The sequence below is a fragment of the Polypterus senegalus genome, chromosome 14 (assembly GCF_016835505.1).
Source record: "Polypterus senegalus isolate Bchr_013 chromosome 14, ASM1683550v1, whole genome shotgun sequence".
Lineage (NCBI taxonomy): Eukaryota > Metazoa > Chordata > Cladistia > Polypteriformes > Polypteridae > Polypterus > Polypterus senegalus.
Window position 1 is genome coordinate 144,586,868 of NC_053167.1, and position 18,758 is coordinate 144,605,625.

At 39.4% G+C, this 18,758-nt stretch overlaps 1 protein-coding gene across 3 annotated transcripts in view; it reads left to right on the forward strand.

Annotated features, from left to right (window-relative positions):
• Nucleotides 1–18,758, forward strand: part of LOC120515047 (interferon-induced protein 44-like) — a 92,219-nt gene that overhangs the window by 50,547 nt on the left and 22,914 nt on the right. For 2 of the 3 annotated variants that reach the window (XM_039735753.1, XM_039735752.1), the window contains exons 4-6: nt 857–1,052; nt 2,620–2,775; nt 13,472–13,643. In XM_039735753.1, the coding sequence (XP_039591687.1) occupies nt 857–1,052; nt 2,620–2,775; nt 13,472–13,643 (524 nt within the window). Of the gene's footprint in view, nt 1–52; nt 83–856; nt 1,053–2,619; nt 2,776–13,471; nt 13,644–18,758 lie in introns of those variants that run through there. The other variant, XM_039735754.1, reaches the window with a different exon arrangement.

Below are 18,758 nucleotides of genomic sequence, written 5' to 3' on the forward strand. Positions count from 1 at the left end.
GATGTCATAGCTGGCTGCTTGCTGCTTATTGACACATTTACAAGACAAAAGACACTGACGGAGAGATGCAAAGGGATTTAAGGTGGGACGGATTTACAAGTTTTTTCGTAGGCTCTGGTAATTCTAGTGTTAACAAATGGGAAGCTTTCTCAGTACAGTTACAGTATGTTAAATTATCGCTACATATTTTGCAAGCAAAACTGAATTGCAACTCTTACTGCCTTGATGCTTTTATCAGTTTCAATGTTGGAAAAGTAGCACTGAGGATCTTTGGTTGGCTACTGTCAACAATCAAGAAAAAGCAATAGAGAGGAAATGATTAATCAATAGGAAAAGGTTCTTGAATGACAAGTGAGGAATCCATCCTGAAATGAAGGCAGTTTGAAATATGGAGCACTGGCATGACAGTGGCCATTCGGAATTGTGTCATTCTGAGAAGTCTCAGAATAATTGGCAGTTGTATCAAAGATACGTCTTCATATAAGATGTTACTTTTCCTTTGTCAGTTACCACTTGTCACGTCATACTGACTTGTACTCTTTGTGTGAGTTTGAAGTGTCTGGGTTTTTCACAGTACACTGTGTGCTAAAGTGCTAAATGACACTGAATATTTAATTTTGTAAATAGCTGACTGGATGAAAAACAATGGGAGTGCAGCATGGTGGGCTCTTGCCCTTGAGTGTTATTGTGACAAACTTGCCACCATATGCTGGGAGTAATGGAAACTGTACAGTTTCGATCCACATGAATGTGTGTCTTTGAAATTAAAGCATTTTGTCCTTAAGTGAGAATCCCTCAAATTTTCCTCTGAATTCCAAACCACTCTCTCTACTTTTTATTACTTTGTCACATACAGGATAAAGAATGAACTTCTGGAAGAAATCCGAAACTACAAGACTCTGACAGAGTCAGTGGAAGTGCCCAGAATCCTCCTGATCGGGCAGGTTGAAGCTGGGAAAAGCAGCTTCTTCAATTCGTTGAACAGTGTCTTCAGAGGTCATGTGATACAGCAGGCCCCATCTGGGTTGGCAGTCACCAGTATAAGCAAAAATGTAAGTGAGGGTCAGAAAGAAGAGTTGAGCTGTGAAGACCACACCAGCATTTTGCTCATCTCCTACTGGCCATGCAGTCACCTCATTTATTTATTGCTGCAGATCACTGCTGGTCTCAGCCCAGATCAGGACTCAGCATGGCCCTCAAGCCATATGTGGTATGGAGGTTAAGGGACATGGAACTTACAAGAGACCACGAGCTTTGCTTGTTTATGCTCTACTGAGAAAGATGGGTACATCTAAAGAAGCAGGTCCCATTAGCCTACTGCTCTGTCAATATTCCTATCAAGTAACCAGAGTTCAAACTTCAGTGTTACCTCTTATTTGTGATGTGGCAGCTCTTCTGTTCCATGAATAGCACTCGTCTATGAACTTCTTACTGCTCATTTTTCATTTCATATCATTGTCCACAACTTATATGATATTGGGCCACAGTCTTAGCAGTGTGGCCCAGATGTCCCTTTCCTCAGCCACACTTGCCAACTCATATTGTGGCATCCCACTGTGTTTCCAGGCCATCTGGGAGGTATAATTCGCCATGCAGATCCTGGGTTTATCCAGGGTTTCCTCCCTGCTGGCAATGTCTATAAAACAGGTAGACATCTATTTAAGATGCCCAAATCACCTCATTTGGCTCCTCTTGATGTGGAGGGTCAGTGGTTCTATTCTGAGCCTCTCCCGGAAGTTGGTGCTTCTTACCCTGTCTCTAAGGGAGAGTCCAGCTACCCTATGGAGAAAGCTCATTTTGGCTGCTTGAACCCTCATTCTTGTTCTTTAAGTCATTACCCAAAGCTCATGACTATAGGTGATGGTAAGGACATAGATCCACTGGTAAATAGAGACCTTGGCCTTCTGGCTCAGCTTCTTCTTCCCCAGTACAGATTGGTATAGTGACTGCATAACCACATTTGCAACCCCAGTTCGTCTGTCAATCTCAACATCCCTTTACCCTTCACTCATGAATGAGACCCTGAGATACTTAAACTCCTCCACTTGAGGCAGTAACTAAAATCCCACTGGGAGAGGACAGTGCCACATTTACCTACTGAGGGTCATGACCTCACATTTGGAGGTACCAATCCTCATACCTGCTGCTTCACACTTGGAGTTCACATCCTGATGAAGGGATGGGATCTTAGAGAAGGCATATGAATGTTTTCCTGTAAGGACTCTCTGGAGGTTGCTGGGTGGACATGGGGTCCCAGGTCCCTTAATTATGGCTATTCAGTGCCTGCATAATCGCAGTGAGAGCTTTGACTGGAAGATCGTCAGCTGATGTGGGGTGACTAAGGAGCAGGACGATGTCATTGAGTGGCTTTCTGGCTTTCATTTCCCTTTCTTGTGAAGTTCTTGACTTTGTATTTGCACTTTCAGTCACAGCTCATTCATGCATTTATTTTAAATAAGCTGTGGAAGTTTGCGACTTTTCATTCACTGGATTCCTTCTTCCTTTTATAGACATTTGATCTTTTTTTGTAACTATTTTTGTTGTTTTGTAAAGCATTTTGAACTACTTATATGTATCACAATGTGCTTTACAAATAAATATTGTTGTTGTCACATGCAGTACCGAACATATACAGTTCTAGATGGAAAAGGAGGAAGGAAGCTACCATTCATTATGTGTGACACCATGGGTCTAGAAAGGGATATCAATAATGAAGGGATCCTTGTGGAAGACATCATCAGCATCATTAAAGGACACGTCCCAGACACGTATGAGGTGAGACTCGCCTGTCATTTTACTGATGTCAGTGTAAACTCATGATAAAAACTTACAGATTCTAAAGCATCATCTGATAAAATAAATAACTACTGCAAGTGAATGTGCCGTTGTGTGCTCCTTAAAGTGTACTGATGATGGTCACCATCAGCAGATGTCACAGATGGACAGTGTGTACAGCTCATTACCATTTACACAGAACATATTCAGCTTGATGTCTGATACGAAGTCCATGACTAAGGTGAGGCTTAAATGAAGACAAGGTGGCACCTGAACTGAGATGGCATTTAAATGAAGCTTTACAATGTTGCTCACCCTTCTTCTGTCCACTTTTTCTCCCTTTTGTCCCAAAATTCCTCTCACTGCTATGTCCACAAGCAGAAATTGAAATGACCCTTTTGTAAAATGTGCAGGCACATGTCTCATGATGGCAGGATCACCATGAGACACCTTCAGTGGGGTCATTGACCACAATTCAGAATATCCAGTCTCTTCAACTTTAGTCAGATGAATCCCTGTTTTAAGCAGATAAGACTTGTGTGTCACTCGGGAACACTACAGCCAGGTCTTGTGGCATTATGGAAATTTCACCTCTCACATTTCACCCCCAACATTTCACTCCTAATATTTTGCCCCTAATATTTCGCCTCCATGATATTTCTCCCCCACCCCAGTAACTTCTAATACCCACACCCAGACATTTTGAGTGTTGGAAATTTCTGGAAAAAATAAAGTGAATAATCGTTCTCAGCGTTCAAAACTGACTTTCCTAATTTAAACATTTTTGTAGCAAAATGATAAAAAAGTTAGCCATAGTGCATCACTTAAATGAAATGCTCTGTAAAATATATACATTTTTATTTTGATTAGATGATTCCAAATGATTTTACAAAAATTAATATCTAATGCCATTATGAATAAACATATGTGAAATACAATTATTTACTAAATTAATATCTTTGTAACTTTAATCTTCACAAAAAATAATTTCCGTTTATAAAATTATGATTAGAACTCAAAGTTGTATGCGATGCCTCTAAGGTAATCAGTTACATTACGATTTTCAAACTTTTGGGCTATTCCTTTGATTCTAGCAGAAATAGCAGCATACGTCTTGTTTTTTTAAAGCATCAATGAATCTGTAAATATTTGGGAATAATGTAGCACAAGTTTCCTGAAATCCCCTGTGCCATCCCTCCACATGAATGTTCTTATGTTGCTGATCGTTCAGCGTACATTCATAAATATTCCATAATTCAATTGAAAACATTGGTAATTACTGGCGTCTCTGTTGTCTTCTTCCAATATATGTTTCTTCAAAGTAGTTTGCAATCACCATGGCTTAAATGGGAAAGTCATCAGTTTCTATTAAATCTTCAAATTCTTGAATAACATTAGCAGGAGGAATAAATGCCAATGCTGGAATCATGCGGACCCAATGGGCAAATTCGTGGTCTTGTTCATTTTGGGCCTTTAAACGTTCATTCTGAACCTTTCACCAAACGTTTTTGTGAAAGATGGAAAAAAACTTCCGGTGTTTACAATTCCAGAAAATTCTTGTTGATAGGCTTGAATGACACTTAGCTCAAAATCTGTCATTAGTTGCTGTGGTTTAAGACCCGGTTATAGATTTTTAAATTCTTGAAGCGATTTGATGTGTGTCATTAGTTTTATTTGGCAGAAGTGCGTAGACCACTGGAATAACTGCAATGAATTTGACCACATGAATTATATAAAACTGCTGGATAATCAGTTTCGTTTTTCTCCATTTAGGCTCAGCTCTCCAAGTTCTCTTTAAATCAGACACTCTTTGGGTCTTCCATGGTATAGCAGTGCTGGAGGATTTCTTAACTGTCTTTTCAGGAGCAACAATGTCAGTGGCAGCTCTCACTTTAGCATTAAAATATTCCACCTTACTATTTACATTATTGTCACAGTTAGCACTACACATGGACTCGTTGCTTATAGTACACTACAGCCAATAGTAAACTACAGTGTACACTACAGCCAGGTCTTGTGACCCCACATGAAAGCTCCATAATTTTTCAGTTTGCTGTCCACTCCATCCTATGGGTAGAAACAATATGGCAGTAGGGGTGTCAAACTCATCGATGATGCTGGCTGCATTAAAAAAGTATTTGTGTTACATGCAGTCCACAATGACCTTGGCTTTCTCAATCCACTTTAATGTTCATTTGACATAAAGATTGTATATAGATAGATCTGTATATAATTAAGCAGATTACATTTATACCTGTCTCTTCAGTGTCTGATTACATTCATTTGAGTAGCACAGTGCACCACAGCTACTAAGCTACAGTTTGAAAATAAGGTGACACACCACACTGCCAGAAAGATCTTTAGTGTTATAGCATGATGACAAAGTTGTCACAATCTAATGAAGAAAGAAAGAAAGAAAGAAAAAAAAGAAAGAAAGAAAGAAAATTGATTTTGAGTTTTAATTACACTATTACTCAGCAACAATTGTTACAAAAAAACAAACACAATCTTTACAGTCAATAAACCCTCAAAAAGATATTTCAAAAAACACAAATTTTAAAAGTTGGTATTGAAATTACACACAAAAAAAGAGTTCTTCATTCCTAGTTGTACAAACTGCTTCATTTATACACCACTGGCTAATGAAACTTTGCAGGATAAAATTAATTTTATAGAAGGTGTAATAAAAAAGCACTCTTGCAGTAGACAGTAAACATTTTACCTAGATCAATTTCCTTTTCATTATTGATTTTTTCTTTCCTTGACTTATAATAGCCATTTTTGCCTTACCCAATAAAAAAATTGGCAGTCCTGCTATTACTCTTAATTTCCCTTCAATCAGGCAGTCCACAAATAAATACAAATTCCTTAAAATACAAAATCAAAGCATTAAAAATAGAATTAAGAGCAGTTAAAAGTGGCCAAATCCTAAAACAAAACAGAAAACAATGAATACCCGTCTCTCTTTCAGAACACAAAGGACACACATAACAAACCTGAGAATTAATGAGACACACGAATGAGTTTACAGCAGTGATCCCATGCAGGATCCTCCACTGCAGATCACCAGTCCTCTTATTTGGTGGTGGTCTGTACAGACTGCCCCAAACTCGGCTGTAATTCCCTAGCCCCCCCGAGTCTGTCCCTCCAGTGTGTGTTTAGAGACTTCTTGAGCCGACTTTGATGTCTCAGCTGGACACACAGTTTATAAAGTTCTTTCCTTTCTGGAGCATCCAGGTCAAGTGCTATGCAATCCAGTGTTGCTTCCTGTATTCCATCTTGAGTTTGGAATCTTAAAGTAACTACAAGGGTTGGAAACACACTTAGTGGTTCAGGAGTGTCCATATTTTTAAAATAGTCTTTTAGCATTTCTCTAACAAATTGTTAAATTATTAGTCTTAAAATTGTTTGAACAGTACACAGGCAGCACAGCTTCAAATTCGCCGTCACCTTGGTTGCAGTTATCCAGCTACTCTGTGTATCATTAACCAGACGCTTGATTTGTAATATCCCAGCATTCAATATCCATTGTTGCATGGACAAAAAGTCTACCGGGAGGTAACCTAGTATGGGCATTTGGCAGGCCCAGTACAGTGTATGAGACTCTTCCTTAAGGCTTACTTTCAATTGTTCCACTTAATCCAAAGATATGTAAAACACGTTTTAAAATGAGAAAAATAAAAGGCAAAGCCCTCACTCACTCACTCACTCACTCACTGACTCATCACTAATTCTCCAACTTCCCATGTGGGTGGAAGGCTGAAATTTGGCAGGTTCATTCCTTACAGCTTCCTTACAAAAGTTGGGCAGGTTTTATATCGAAATTCTACGCGTAATGGTCATAACTGGAAGCAGTTTTTCTCCATTTACTGTAATGGACATGAGCTTCAACGCCGTGGGGGCGGAGTTTCGTGTGACATCATCACGCCTCCCACGTAATCACGCAGTACATAGAAAACCAGGAAGACCTCAAAAAAGCGCTGAAGAAAACATGCATTATATAATTGAGAAGGCAGCGAAACAATAAGAAGCGAGCGAGTGACATATACAACCATATTCATGAGTTCTGCTACTTCGGAAACAAAGCACGATGTAAACCTACACTTTAAATTAAGTTCATAGACAGGCTGCCGCTGGCGTTTGTAATTTAGTGCCTGCCCATATAAGGCCGTCCGTCAGCGGCAATCCAATAGCAAACTGCCACGGGTAAATATTCACGGGTGAAGGACTGTTTTATGGAGAGGAAGATGAGATGGTCAGGGTGGTGTTTGACACAAACTCAGCGAAACTGCGAGAGAAAGTTTTAAGTGCCAGGACTAAGGTAACATTAAATACAGCCATGGACATAGCAGGAGATGGCACCAGCACAGCTGGGAACCTTCGATGCAAGTACACCGAGTGGCTCACGTGAACTGACGCAGTGCACAGATAAAAGCAACAGTTCCAAAGAGCTGAACAAAACCGAATTACACAATTGAAAAGGAAGCAAAAAATATGAAGCGTCTCATACATACAAGCATATTCATAAATCCAAAACAAAGCACACGTTGGAAAAAGTCAATGTCCCGCTAAAGGAAGACAGTGTAAAAAACCGTGCATGCAGTGTGTCAGGTCTCAGATAAAGAAGAAGACGAGCTGTTTATTGATGCAGTAAGAAACGAATCGATGAATGAAACCTGTCATCTTTACAACGATTGACAAACACGGAATGTAACTTGAACACAACACATCCTACAAATACGAACCTGATTGAAAGAAATAATGATAATCAAATCCTTGATGACAGCAACACTCAGTAACACTCACAAAACAAATACTGTATATTGACAGTCATGTTACGTTATTTTTAAAATGTTCCCTTTTCTTTTTCTAGCTTTTTTAACACACTACTTCTCTGCTGCGATACGCGGGTATATATATATGTATATATATATAACCCGATCTACATACTCGAATAATGGATACTTTATTCGCCATCAATGATTGTTTTGGTAAAGCCATACTCAGTGTATTCATTAGATGAACGGTAAAAAAGTAAGAGCGAGGGAGGATGACTCATTGAGGCATGCAGGCTGTAGTGCGTCAACTCTATCTGAATTGCGATCACATTTGAAAAATATATCTTTTCAAGTTCTATTTAGTCCATATGTGTCAAACTCAAGGGCCACGGGCCACATCCGCCCGTGTAATTATATCCGCCCGCGAGATCATTTTATATACTGTATTATTGTTATTAAAGCCGGGTATATGAAGCGCTGGTAACACAATAAACTACAGATCCCATAATGCAGCGCTTCAGCTGCCTTGCCAACACTAACGCGTTAATCAAGTCTACCTTATGATGCTGCAAGTTATTGCGAAGCTAGAGTTATTGCGCACTGAGTTTGCACGGCGCTTTGGTGACTTTGAAGAACAAAAAAAGTCCGTCTACATGCGGCTCGAACCTTGTGCATGTTTGGTAGCACATATCTGTGTGAGAAGCTCTTCTCAGTGATAAAGACTAACAAAACAGCACACAGGAGTCGCCTCACTGATGAGCACCTGCAATCCATCCTGAGAATCTCCACAACACAGAACCTCACACCAAACAGAAACGAACTTGTGGCCAAAAAGATGCCAGGCGTCCAGCTCTAAAATGACATATGAGCAAAGACAACTGAATGATTTGATTTGTTATTGCACGTAAGAGCGGGAGTCAACCGTTTTAACAAACAGCGTATTGCACTGATACGAAATAGCTGTGTGTGTATATATGTAGATATGTATGTATATGTATATATATGTTTATATATGTGTGTGTATGTATGTAGATATATATATGTATGTATATATGTGTATATGTATAGATATGTATATATATATATGTTTATGTGTGTGTGTGTAATATATATATATATACATGACAGCAACACTCATCACTCACAACAGTGACAAAACAATTACATTGACAATCATGTTACGTTATTTTCAAAATGTTTCCTTTTCTTTTTCATTGCTTCTTTAACATACTACTTCTCCGCTGCGAAGCGCGGGTATTTTGCTAGTCATTACATAAAAGATTGTTAAAATGCCTGTGAGAACTTTTGGTCTATATAGATGACAGGATTGCAGTACATAAAACTAGAGAATGATTGGAGAACCATATAGGAACAATAACACAGGAGGTATAAAGACTAAAATGGTGGCTAAAAGTATAAAACCGGTCAAGCCTGGCAAGGAAGAGAGTGTCACCTCTCACCTGTACTCAGGTGTACTGTTTGAGTGCCCGTTCAAAGCCCCCCACACGCTCTGAGAGGACACATAACTCTGTGGCTGACTGCAGGGGAGGCTTGGCCTGATTCCTATCCAGCACATCGTTGCCAGTGCAAGTGAAATTGCCCCCTAAAAAACATAATCATCTGAATCACAGTCATTAAGTAACTGAATAAGTTCTTTAAAAAAGTGCACTGTCTCCCTGCCTGTTATTGGAATGTAAACGTTAATAAAAAACAACTTTCACTTGTCCAACGCCACCATAACCTTAATTAATTGTCCTTTAATACCTTCAGTGAAAGACGTGGAGGTTGGAGACAAGTGCTTAGAGAGGGCGATCGCTACGCCAGCATTCTGTGATGACCTATGTCTAAAACACATATTGCCCCCCCCTGTAAATGACCGCGAAATCATTCCACACGTAGTGGACGTAACGATGTAGAATACCGGAAGTGTGAAGAAAATGAGGAACAGGTCCACATCCACAGTGCTGTGGGTTTCCTGCGGGTAAGCAACTGATAGGTGCCTTAAATTCAAGAAATCACAGACCTGAGCGATTTAAACATGGCCTCTACAGCCATTAACATTTAGACTCCCAATACTGAAATTATTCATTTGGAATTTCTGGCAATAAAACAAACAGCAAATGTATTGTGAAAATATGCAGAGAAAGTATTAATTTGCATGTCTGAAGTTTGAGACGCTGCACGTAACACTGACAACCGTTTTCTTAACCTCCACCCCTCTTCATCAGAAAAGCGCTCAGTCCCTGATCTTTGTTTCAGCAGTTTTTTGACCGAGAAAATAAACAATGGTATGGCAGGAAAAACGTCTTGCACAAATACTTCTCTCTTGCCCTTCATCTCTACCAGAAAGGCTCTAATCCATGCCAAAGTATAACCCTCTGTGATGTTGTTAGTGTCGTCAAGGGTCAAAAACGCATCCTGCAAGTCTCCCTCTTCCCTGCTATGAAGAACAAACAAGTGTTCTGTATCCTGCTCAGCGGACGTCTCCGTCACACTGTGCTTCTTAGACACGGCCTGCTCTCCAGTGTTTCAAGGCCTTTTCGTAGCTTTAGGCACCTTAAAATCGCCACCCTTTTCTATAAGTTGCATTTCTGTATCTCCCCATACACTCTCGATCATTAATTTGTATTCAGTCTACCTTATGGCTGTAGCTACACTGTCCTCACTTTTAACATTGCTGTCATCTTCTCTAATAACTTCATCCCCATCTCCATTTACATTTTCGCTACTTTTAGCACTCTGATCAGTTTCATTTTGAAACAATACACCATTAGACATTGCCCCAGGTTCGGTCTCTTGTGAATTATCAATCCACCCATCCTTTATCCAACCCGCTATATCCTAACTACAGGCTCATGGGGGTCTGCTGGACCAATCCCAACCAACACAGGGCACAAGGCAGGAAACAAACCCCGGGCAGGGCGCCAGCCCACCGCAGGTCTCTTGTGAATAAGATTAATTTTTTTTCTTCATCTCCTGTTACAGCTCTTTCTACCTCAGGATCAGGGGCGACACTTGTGTAGCTGTGAGCGATGTGTCCAGTGATACCACATTTAAAACATTTTATACGCTCCGTAGAAACAAAGATAACATATTCACAACCATCAATTTTAAACTTCATTTCTACGTTAATTTTTTTCATTAAATGTACTTCATTCAGAATCATTAAGACTGGTCTCCTAAAAGATTCAACGTGTTTCAACTGAGGAGCTTTGCACCCAATTGAGATTCATTTATAGGAGAGACTATCTGTCCTTAACAAGAAAGCTCTTTTTCCAGAGCTTCATTGCTGTAGATAGAAACGGTGGGACATTGGATAGAGTAATCCTTTTAGGTGTGGAAAGAGTAGGGTTGCCAGATTAGAAAATTAGAAATAAGGGACACTCTTAAAATCTCTGTATATTACTATATATATAAATTTATACATGCCCCCTACACCCAAAAAACATAAAGCAAGGATTTTAATGGGTTATGAGGAAAATCATTTGAAAATTATTTACTGAAAGTGCAATTCCATACACCACAGTTTGCTTCAAAACAGCTTCTGCCTCGCTTGATAAATGTCCATTCACTGGAATATTCATCACAAAATTTACACTTACGTTTTGGCATCTTGGGATGGATGGATTAGTTTTTAAGTTAGAAAAAGTAGTAACAACACACTTTGTTGCCAGTCATTGTATGTGGCAATGCTGATCCAGAACTGCACAGCAGCACAGCTGGAGAGCAAAACGGTAAGAGTATCGCCATCCTCAGCCAACCATAGCAACTTAACAAGTTGAAAACAGGCATCAAACACTCATTTCCTCGTTACATTTGGGTTATTTTCATCAAGAGAATCTGAGAAAAGAAAGTATAATTACTTATAAAGTTACAACTAAGTACCATAAGAAGGTAATAAAAATATATTTTTGTTATGAAATTTGAAAATGAACTAAATACGGGACATTTGGGTGTCTCTGAAAGGTCAGTATGTGACAGGGATAAAATAATCAAATATTGGACATGTTCCGTATATAAGGGACGTCAGGCAACCATAGGCAAGAGGATTTACGGGAGACAGACTATCTTTAATAATAACTTCATTCTCAACTAAACAATTTACGAGGTCAGTTGCAGCAGCAAACACCACCACTGCACTGCTCATTCGTGAGGCCAAGTGGATATTTTTGTATCCAATCACGTTACCAACAGGCAAAACACAGTCCTCTTTAGAGCAGGTGAACTCATGCGTCATCAAGCCATTTCGTGAGCTTTTGGAAGTCACCATTCTGAAGAGGGGCAACTCCCTGAGGAGGCCACACTGACCACCCTCAGTGTACACTAACCACCAGAAAAGCAACGTTAAAAGGGACAGGAACAAATGTAGGAAAATACAGTAAAGATGGACAAACCTTCAAACTCTCCTGCTCACTCTCTCAGTCCTCTCACAAAGCTCTGCCCATTCATCACACTTTCAAGAAAGAAAGAAAGAAAGGCACAATACGATAGACAGACAGATAGATAGATAGATAGATAGATAGATAGATAGTGAAAGGCGCTATATAATAGATAGATAGATAGATAGATAGATAGATAGATAGATAGATAGATAGATAGATGCTACTCTGCTCCTTTTTTTAAAGCTTCACAGGTGTCAGGGCTGCCCATCCATCAGTATTGACAAGTCTGTCCTGTCTATGATTTTGAGAACTGATTTTAAGCTTCTTGACCCACACACGCTTGCATTGTGATGTCAGATAATAATAACCCTTTACAAAGGATGCCCAGGGATCTTTAATGACCACAGAGATCCAGGACTTCAGTTTTACATCTCATTTGAAGGACGGTGTCAATTTTACACATAATTTCCCAGTCACTGCTCTGCAGTATTGGTATCCACATTCAGACCACAGGTTAAGTGCCCCCTACTGACCTCACCAACATTTAACAAGTTCATTAATTCTAGCAATTCAACACTGTGTGCTGCAAAATATACATTTGGATAAAGCAGTCGTCAGTTTTGTGCAAAAGAAATGAAAAGGATTGCTGTGTTTATTATTTCTTTTTGTATCACACAGTATAAAACAAGAGATTTGTCAGGGTCAAGGACTGTGTGAGCACCACTGGAGCACCATAAGGAACAGGCCTGTCTGCTTCACTCTTCACTCTGTACTGTACACTTCAGACTATAAATATAACAGGTCACTTGTAGAAATTTTTAGATGTTTCTTCATTTATGGGGTGTGTTGTTATGGGCAGTGAGACAAAGGAGAGGAGTCAGGGGGAACTTTGAGAATTGGCTGCAGCTGAACTGATTATTGACTTCCACCACACCAAAGACCATCTACACCTGGTTTCTATTCAGGGAGTGGATGTGGAGGTGGTCTACTCTTACAAGTACTTGGGCATCCACATCAGTGACAGGTTGGACTACATAAATGGCGCAGCAGGCTCTTTTCTCTTAGGAGACTGTGTTCCTTTAATGTGTGAAATGACATCCTTCACATCTTCTACAACTCCGTGATGTCCAGTGTGGTATGCTGGACTGGTAACATCACTTCAAGAAAGGCCCACCGAAATAACAAGCCATGGGATGCACTCTGGAACCACTTGAAGGTCATAGAGGAGGAGAGAATGAAGACAAAACTGAGTGCCATTATGAACAATGTTGCACATCCCCTCTCTGACACAAATACACTGAGAACTTTCGGCCAAAGAATTATTCATTAGAATAATTAAGTATATGTTAATTTTCTTACTTTTTAGTCATTCTGGCACTTAGAGATAAGCAGTCAAGTGTGAAGGTCTGAGCCTGGTGTGTGTTAAACTATAAAGAATTGGTAATAACAAGCAGGTGGGCTCCCGTGAAGAACTGTAGATGTGTGTGGGTGAGGACAGTGTGACTGTCTCATGTTAAACTGATTGTGTCTCTTCAGTTCAATCCCAAGGCACCGATAACCAGGAATGACAAGCGCTACAGAGAGGACCCCAGTCTGGCTGATAAGGTGCATTGCGTTGTCTTCGTAGTTGAAGCAGACAAAATCAACCTCCTCGATCAAAATCTGCTGAAGAAGTTTAAGTTAATCCGGGCCAAAGTGAACAACATGGGTGAGTAACTGTATCAAGGCAGAGGATGTTTGGACATTAATGAAACATTTTGAGAGCATTTTAATTTGTCATGCATAACTGGGGCCTTTAAATATACATCACCGCTGAAAAGTCAGTTGTTTGTTAATATCAATAAGACAATTTAGTGAAGTTTGAAATGTTTGATAAAATGAAATGCACCCAGCAGTCTATATTGAATGCTTATTTATATGAAAGTAGTGATTTCCTGACTTTGCTTCAGGATTGCAGATTAAATTTATTTACCAGTTCAGCTCTTTGTTGGAATGATTGCATAAGTATTATATCTCTCAGGAAACAGAAAGTTCACAGCTGTAAAGGTTGTATTGTATAGATAAGAGGATGATCTTCAGGATCTCCTGTAGCCATTCATTTCATGGTGACCCCCAGGACTCTGCTTCATCTCCTGTATCAGCTTACTTTACCGATGTCTTGTTCCATTTAAGATTCACCAAAGCCAGAAGTAAACAAACACATTCCTGTTGTTGACCATCATGTCTCCTCTCAATTAAGCGCAGAGATTTAACTGTGAAGCTGACTGCAGAAGCTGAGTGTTCCTAGACATTTTAAAGAGATAAGTGCTGTGATACTTGAAACATGCATCATATTGCTATTTAACGGATGCGGGAAGAGTGGACGAAAACACCAGGGGAGACCAGTTTGGTTTTATTTTGAAGCCAGTCATGCCTGCATTAAAGGGGACCTTCATATACATGTCTGGATGTTTTTTCACACAAGCAGGAGAACAGTATATAGGGCTTGTGTGGATTTGCACTCCCATCACATGCGGCCCAGTTTAAGAGTTAATGTTCGCGTTTCCTCAAAAGAGATTAAAGTGAGAGGGAAACAAATACTTTTCTGGTGTTTACCAACATGTCTCCTCTCAATTAATAGTGGAGTTTTAAGAGTGGAGTTCGATTACAGAACCTGAGCCTTCCTAGACATTTAAAGAGATGAGTGCTGTGTGACTTTAAACGCGCATCTCCATTGCTCTTTTACAAATGCTGAAAGAACCTTCAAAACACTTGGGATGACCAGTTTGGTTTCGTTTTGATGTCAGTCATGCCTGAATTAAAGGGAATCTTTATTTTCGTGCATGGCTGTTTTGTTGCACCAGCAGGAGTGGAGTATGTAGGGCTTATGTGGCTATGCAGTGCAGTGCAGTCATATGCAGTCCAGTTTAAGAGTTAATGGTCGAGATTCCTCAAAAGAGCTTAAAGCCAGAAGCAGATTAACACATTCCTGGTGTTTACCAACATGTCTCCTCTCAATTAAGAGCAGAGTTTTAACTGCACCCAGCAGTTTATATTGAAAGCTTATTTATATGAAAGTAGTGATTTCCTGACTTTGCTTCAGGATTGCAGATTAAATTTATTTACCAGTTCAACTCTTTGTTGGAATGATTGCATAACTATTATATCTCTATTAAAGCCAATTACAGAAGATGAGTTTTCCTAGACATTTTAAAAGAGATAACAGCTGTGAGATCTGAATCGCGTGTCATATTGCACTTTTACGGATGCTGGAAGAACATACGTTACACTGAGGATGATCAGTTTGCTTTCATTTGGAATCCAGTCATGCCTGCATTAAAGTGAACCTTAATATATGTGTCTGGCTGTGTTGATGCACTAGCAGGAGTAAAATATATAGGGCTTGTGTGGATTTGGAATCCCATCACATGCGGTCCAGTTTAAAAGTTAGTGATCGCATTTCCTCAATAGAGACTAAAGTCAGAGTAAAACAAATACTTTCTTGCTGTTTACCAACATGTCTCCTCTCAATTAAGAGTTGAGTTTTAACTGTGAATACGATTGCAGAACCGGAGCGATCCTAGACATTTTAAAGAGATGAGTGCTGTTTGACTTGAGAGAGCATCTCCATTGCTCTTTTACAGATTCTGTAAGAACCTTCGAAACACCTGTCCTTCCAGTGTCACGCCAACCCCAGCAAGAATACAGCGTGAGGCAGGAACAATTCATGAACAGAGCGCCAACTCCTCGCTAGCTCTGCAGCACTATGTCCTCACATGTTTAATTATTAATAATATAGATTATTTAAATAAAGTTAAAGTTTTATCTGTATAATATAATCAACACATTTTGCTGCATTTCATCTTAAAAATGATATCGTCATCATATGTAAATACACGCTTTATAAAGTGGCGCAGGTTGTGTAATATTATAACTGTAGGAGCAATTGATTGAGTGCGTTTATAGTTCTTGTGATGAAACTGTTTGTGAGCCGCAAGGTCCGTACAGGAAAGGCTTTAAAACATTTGTCTTATGAGAGCAATTCAATAGACAGCATGGCTGAGGCAGCATATGCTTGATGCCGTATACCGATAATTCTCTTTACAATCAACTGCTGTGATTCACACTCAGATACAGTGATATAAATACTCCGAGTGGTGCAGTGAGAGTAATATGGAGAAAGATGATCTGCTGTGGCAACTCCTAACGGGAGCAGCTGAAAGAAGAAGAAGAAGGTGCAGTGAGAATAATAACGCTAAAGCAGTTCTGGTATTTGGAATACTATGGCTATTCCCTGGACCATTATATTGTTACAAGTTAATTACAATCAGATGCCTTAAACTAATAGATGATATGCAGCTAGTTTCAGTGTATTTATAAAGCCATGTCAGGGATGTGGATTTAAAAAAGAAAAGGTAACCACACAGGAACAATAGCACTGCTTTGACGCTGGGTGCCGCCAGTCTGCAAAACCGAGTGGAGAACTTGCGTACACTAGGGTTTTAGCTAGCATGAAAATGTACGTGGCTTTACGCCAAGTTTAGGTTTTATACTTCGCGATTTGAGAGTGGAAACGTTCTTATGCAACATTTTTGTGCGTACACATCATTTATACATGAGGCCACAGAAGTCCTTCCAAGAAGAACAAAGCTGCTGAGCAGAAGTGGAGGCGAAAAGGACTGTGCTTGGCATGTTTTTATTTTGCTGCTGTGGGGAGCGAAGAGAAGAGCTTCCCCACCTAAATAAACGTGTTTTGTGTGGCAAACTCGTATCTCTGCCTGTCTGTGTTGGGGTTGGGGTGGCTGGAGCACCCCTGGGTTTCACAAGTGCCATCCCAGATGGGACTTCCAGGCCGTCTGCTGGCAGGATCCCCAGTTTAAATAATTCTTGTGGCCGACCCAACACAGCAGCATGAGGTGTGCATATGCCATATGGCAGCAAAGAGCGCACACATAGCAGCAGCACAGTGGAATGTGACAAAGGCCTACAGAAGCACTGCTCCCACACTCACCTACCATCAGAAGGTTGTTTGTCGATCCCAAACACTTACCTCATAGATGGCGAGTGTTCGGATCCGCTGTTATGGCCAAAACACGCCGATCCATAAAGCGATGGTGGGGTAAGCTCAGAGAAATTGGCCGAGGAAGACCCAAGGCCTCTGTTCTCTGAAAGGCAAGTGCTGGAGAAGGACCGCCTGGACTCTAACGTCCCCATCAGGACCAATAAAAGGGAGGAGGAGACGGTCCATGAAGCAGGTAAGGGATTGGATGGTGTGTGTCAGATACCTGTGGGTGATTGGCTGAAGAACCCCTGAAGGTGACACAGGAGTACCTGAAGAAGAAGTATTTTCACCTGAGGCAGGAGGATAAATTTGTGCCCCTATGTATAGTTTTTTTTATTACTAATAAGTACTAAATAAAAATAAATAAATAAATGATTTTGAGAACAACCTAAATGTATTAATTATTAAATAAAAAAAAATCAGAGAATGCAGTAATAGTACAATAGTAATAGCAACATAAAATTGCACATGGCGGCACGGTTGTGCAGCAGGTAGTGTTGATGCCTTGCAGTTAGGAGACTCGGGTTCACTTCCCGGGTCCTCCCTATGTGGAGTCTGCGTGGGTTTCCTCCCACAATCCAAAGGTCAGGTGCATTGGCCATCCTAAATTGTTCCTAGTGTGTGCTTGGTGTGTGGGTGTGTGTGCCCCGCGGCAGGGTGGCGCCTTGCCTGGGGATTTGTTTCCTGTCTTGTGCCCTGCGTTGGCTGGGATTGGCTCCAGCAGACGCCTGTGAACCTGTAGTTAGAATATAGTGGGATGGATAATGGATGGATGGAAATGCACATATCTTAAAAATAAAATCACACAAACCTTAACAAAAGAAAAACAAAATAAGCATTACACATGAGATGAATTAGAATATTACACATTTTAATATTTGAGACAAAATAATATCAATAATACTTTAGACAAAACGAAATTTAATGTAATTTCAATGAATAAATAATTAAATAAATGCTCAATATAAAATCTTTTTTTAAGTTTTACTTTTCTTGCTTCTAGTGAAGCAAATTCATCAATTATTGTATCTAAATTAATTTGTTTTGTCAATTCCTGTTCGACTGATAAAATTGACATATTTGACAATTTTTTCTGAGCAATTGATGATCTTGAATGTTTTGATCAATTTTAGTTTACTAAAGCGTCTTTCACCAGAAGCTACAGTAACAGGTAGCGTTAGGAATATTCTCAATGCAACTTCTAAATTTGGATAGGACTGAACTAAACTTTATTCATGAATCGTTTTTAAAAGATCTAAACTTGTAGTTTCTTTAAGGCCTGGAATTAATGTAATTGCCTGATTTTTAAAACTGATTATTTCTAAGAATTCCACAGAATGTATATTGTTTGGATTTTTAAGGGATAAATCACAAGTTGCTTTTCTTAAATTTTCTGTATCCATCACCTGTTAAAACTTCGAAATCAGATGAAATCCCATATAGTTTTTCATATCTCCATCTAAGTTGTGATATTAAAATATTTATTACTCCTTTCATTTCTACTGTAAATAAATATTTACCATTATAAGAAACTGATTGCTGAGATTAATCATCTAATTTAATGATTTTTCTTTGATTGTTTTCAAAATCTGTAGACAATTCCATTTCTGAAGCCAAATTTTTACTCTTAGAAACAATATTTTTCCATATGGTGTCTCTCATTTGCTGCAAGGAATTAGATAATCCTTCTATAATATGTGAAGCCTTAATTATAGTTTTCATTTTTGATTGCAAAGTTTTGGTTATTTTATCAACTTCTTGCAATATTAATTTCCATGTAGA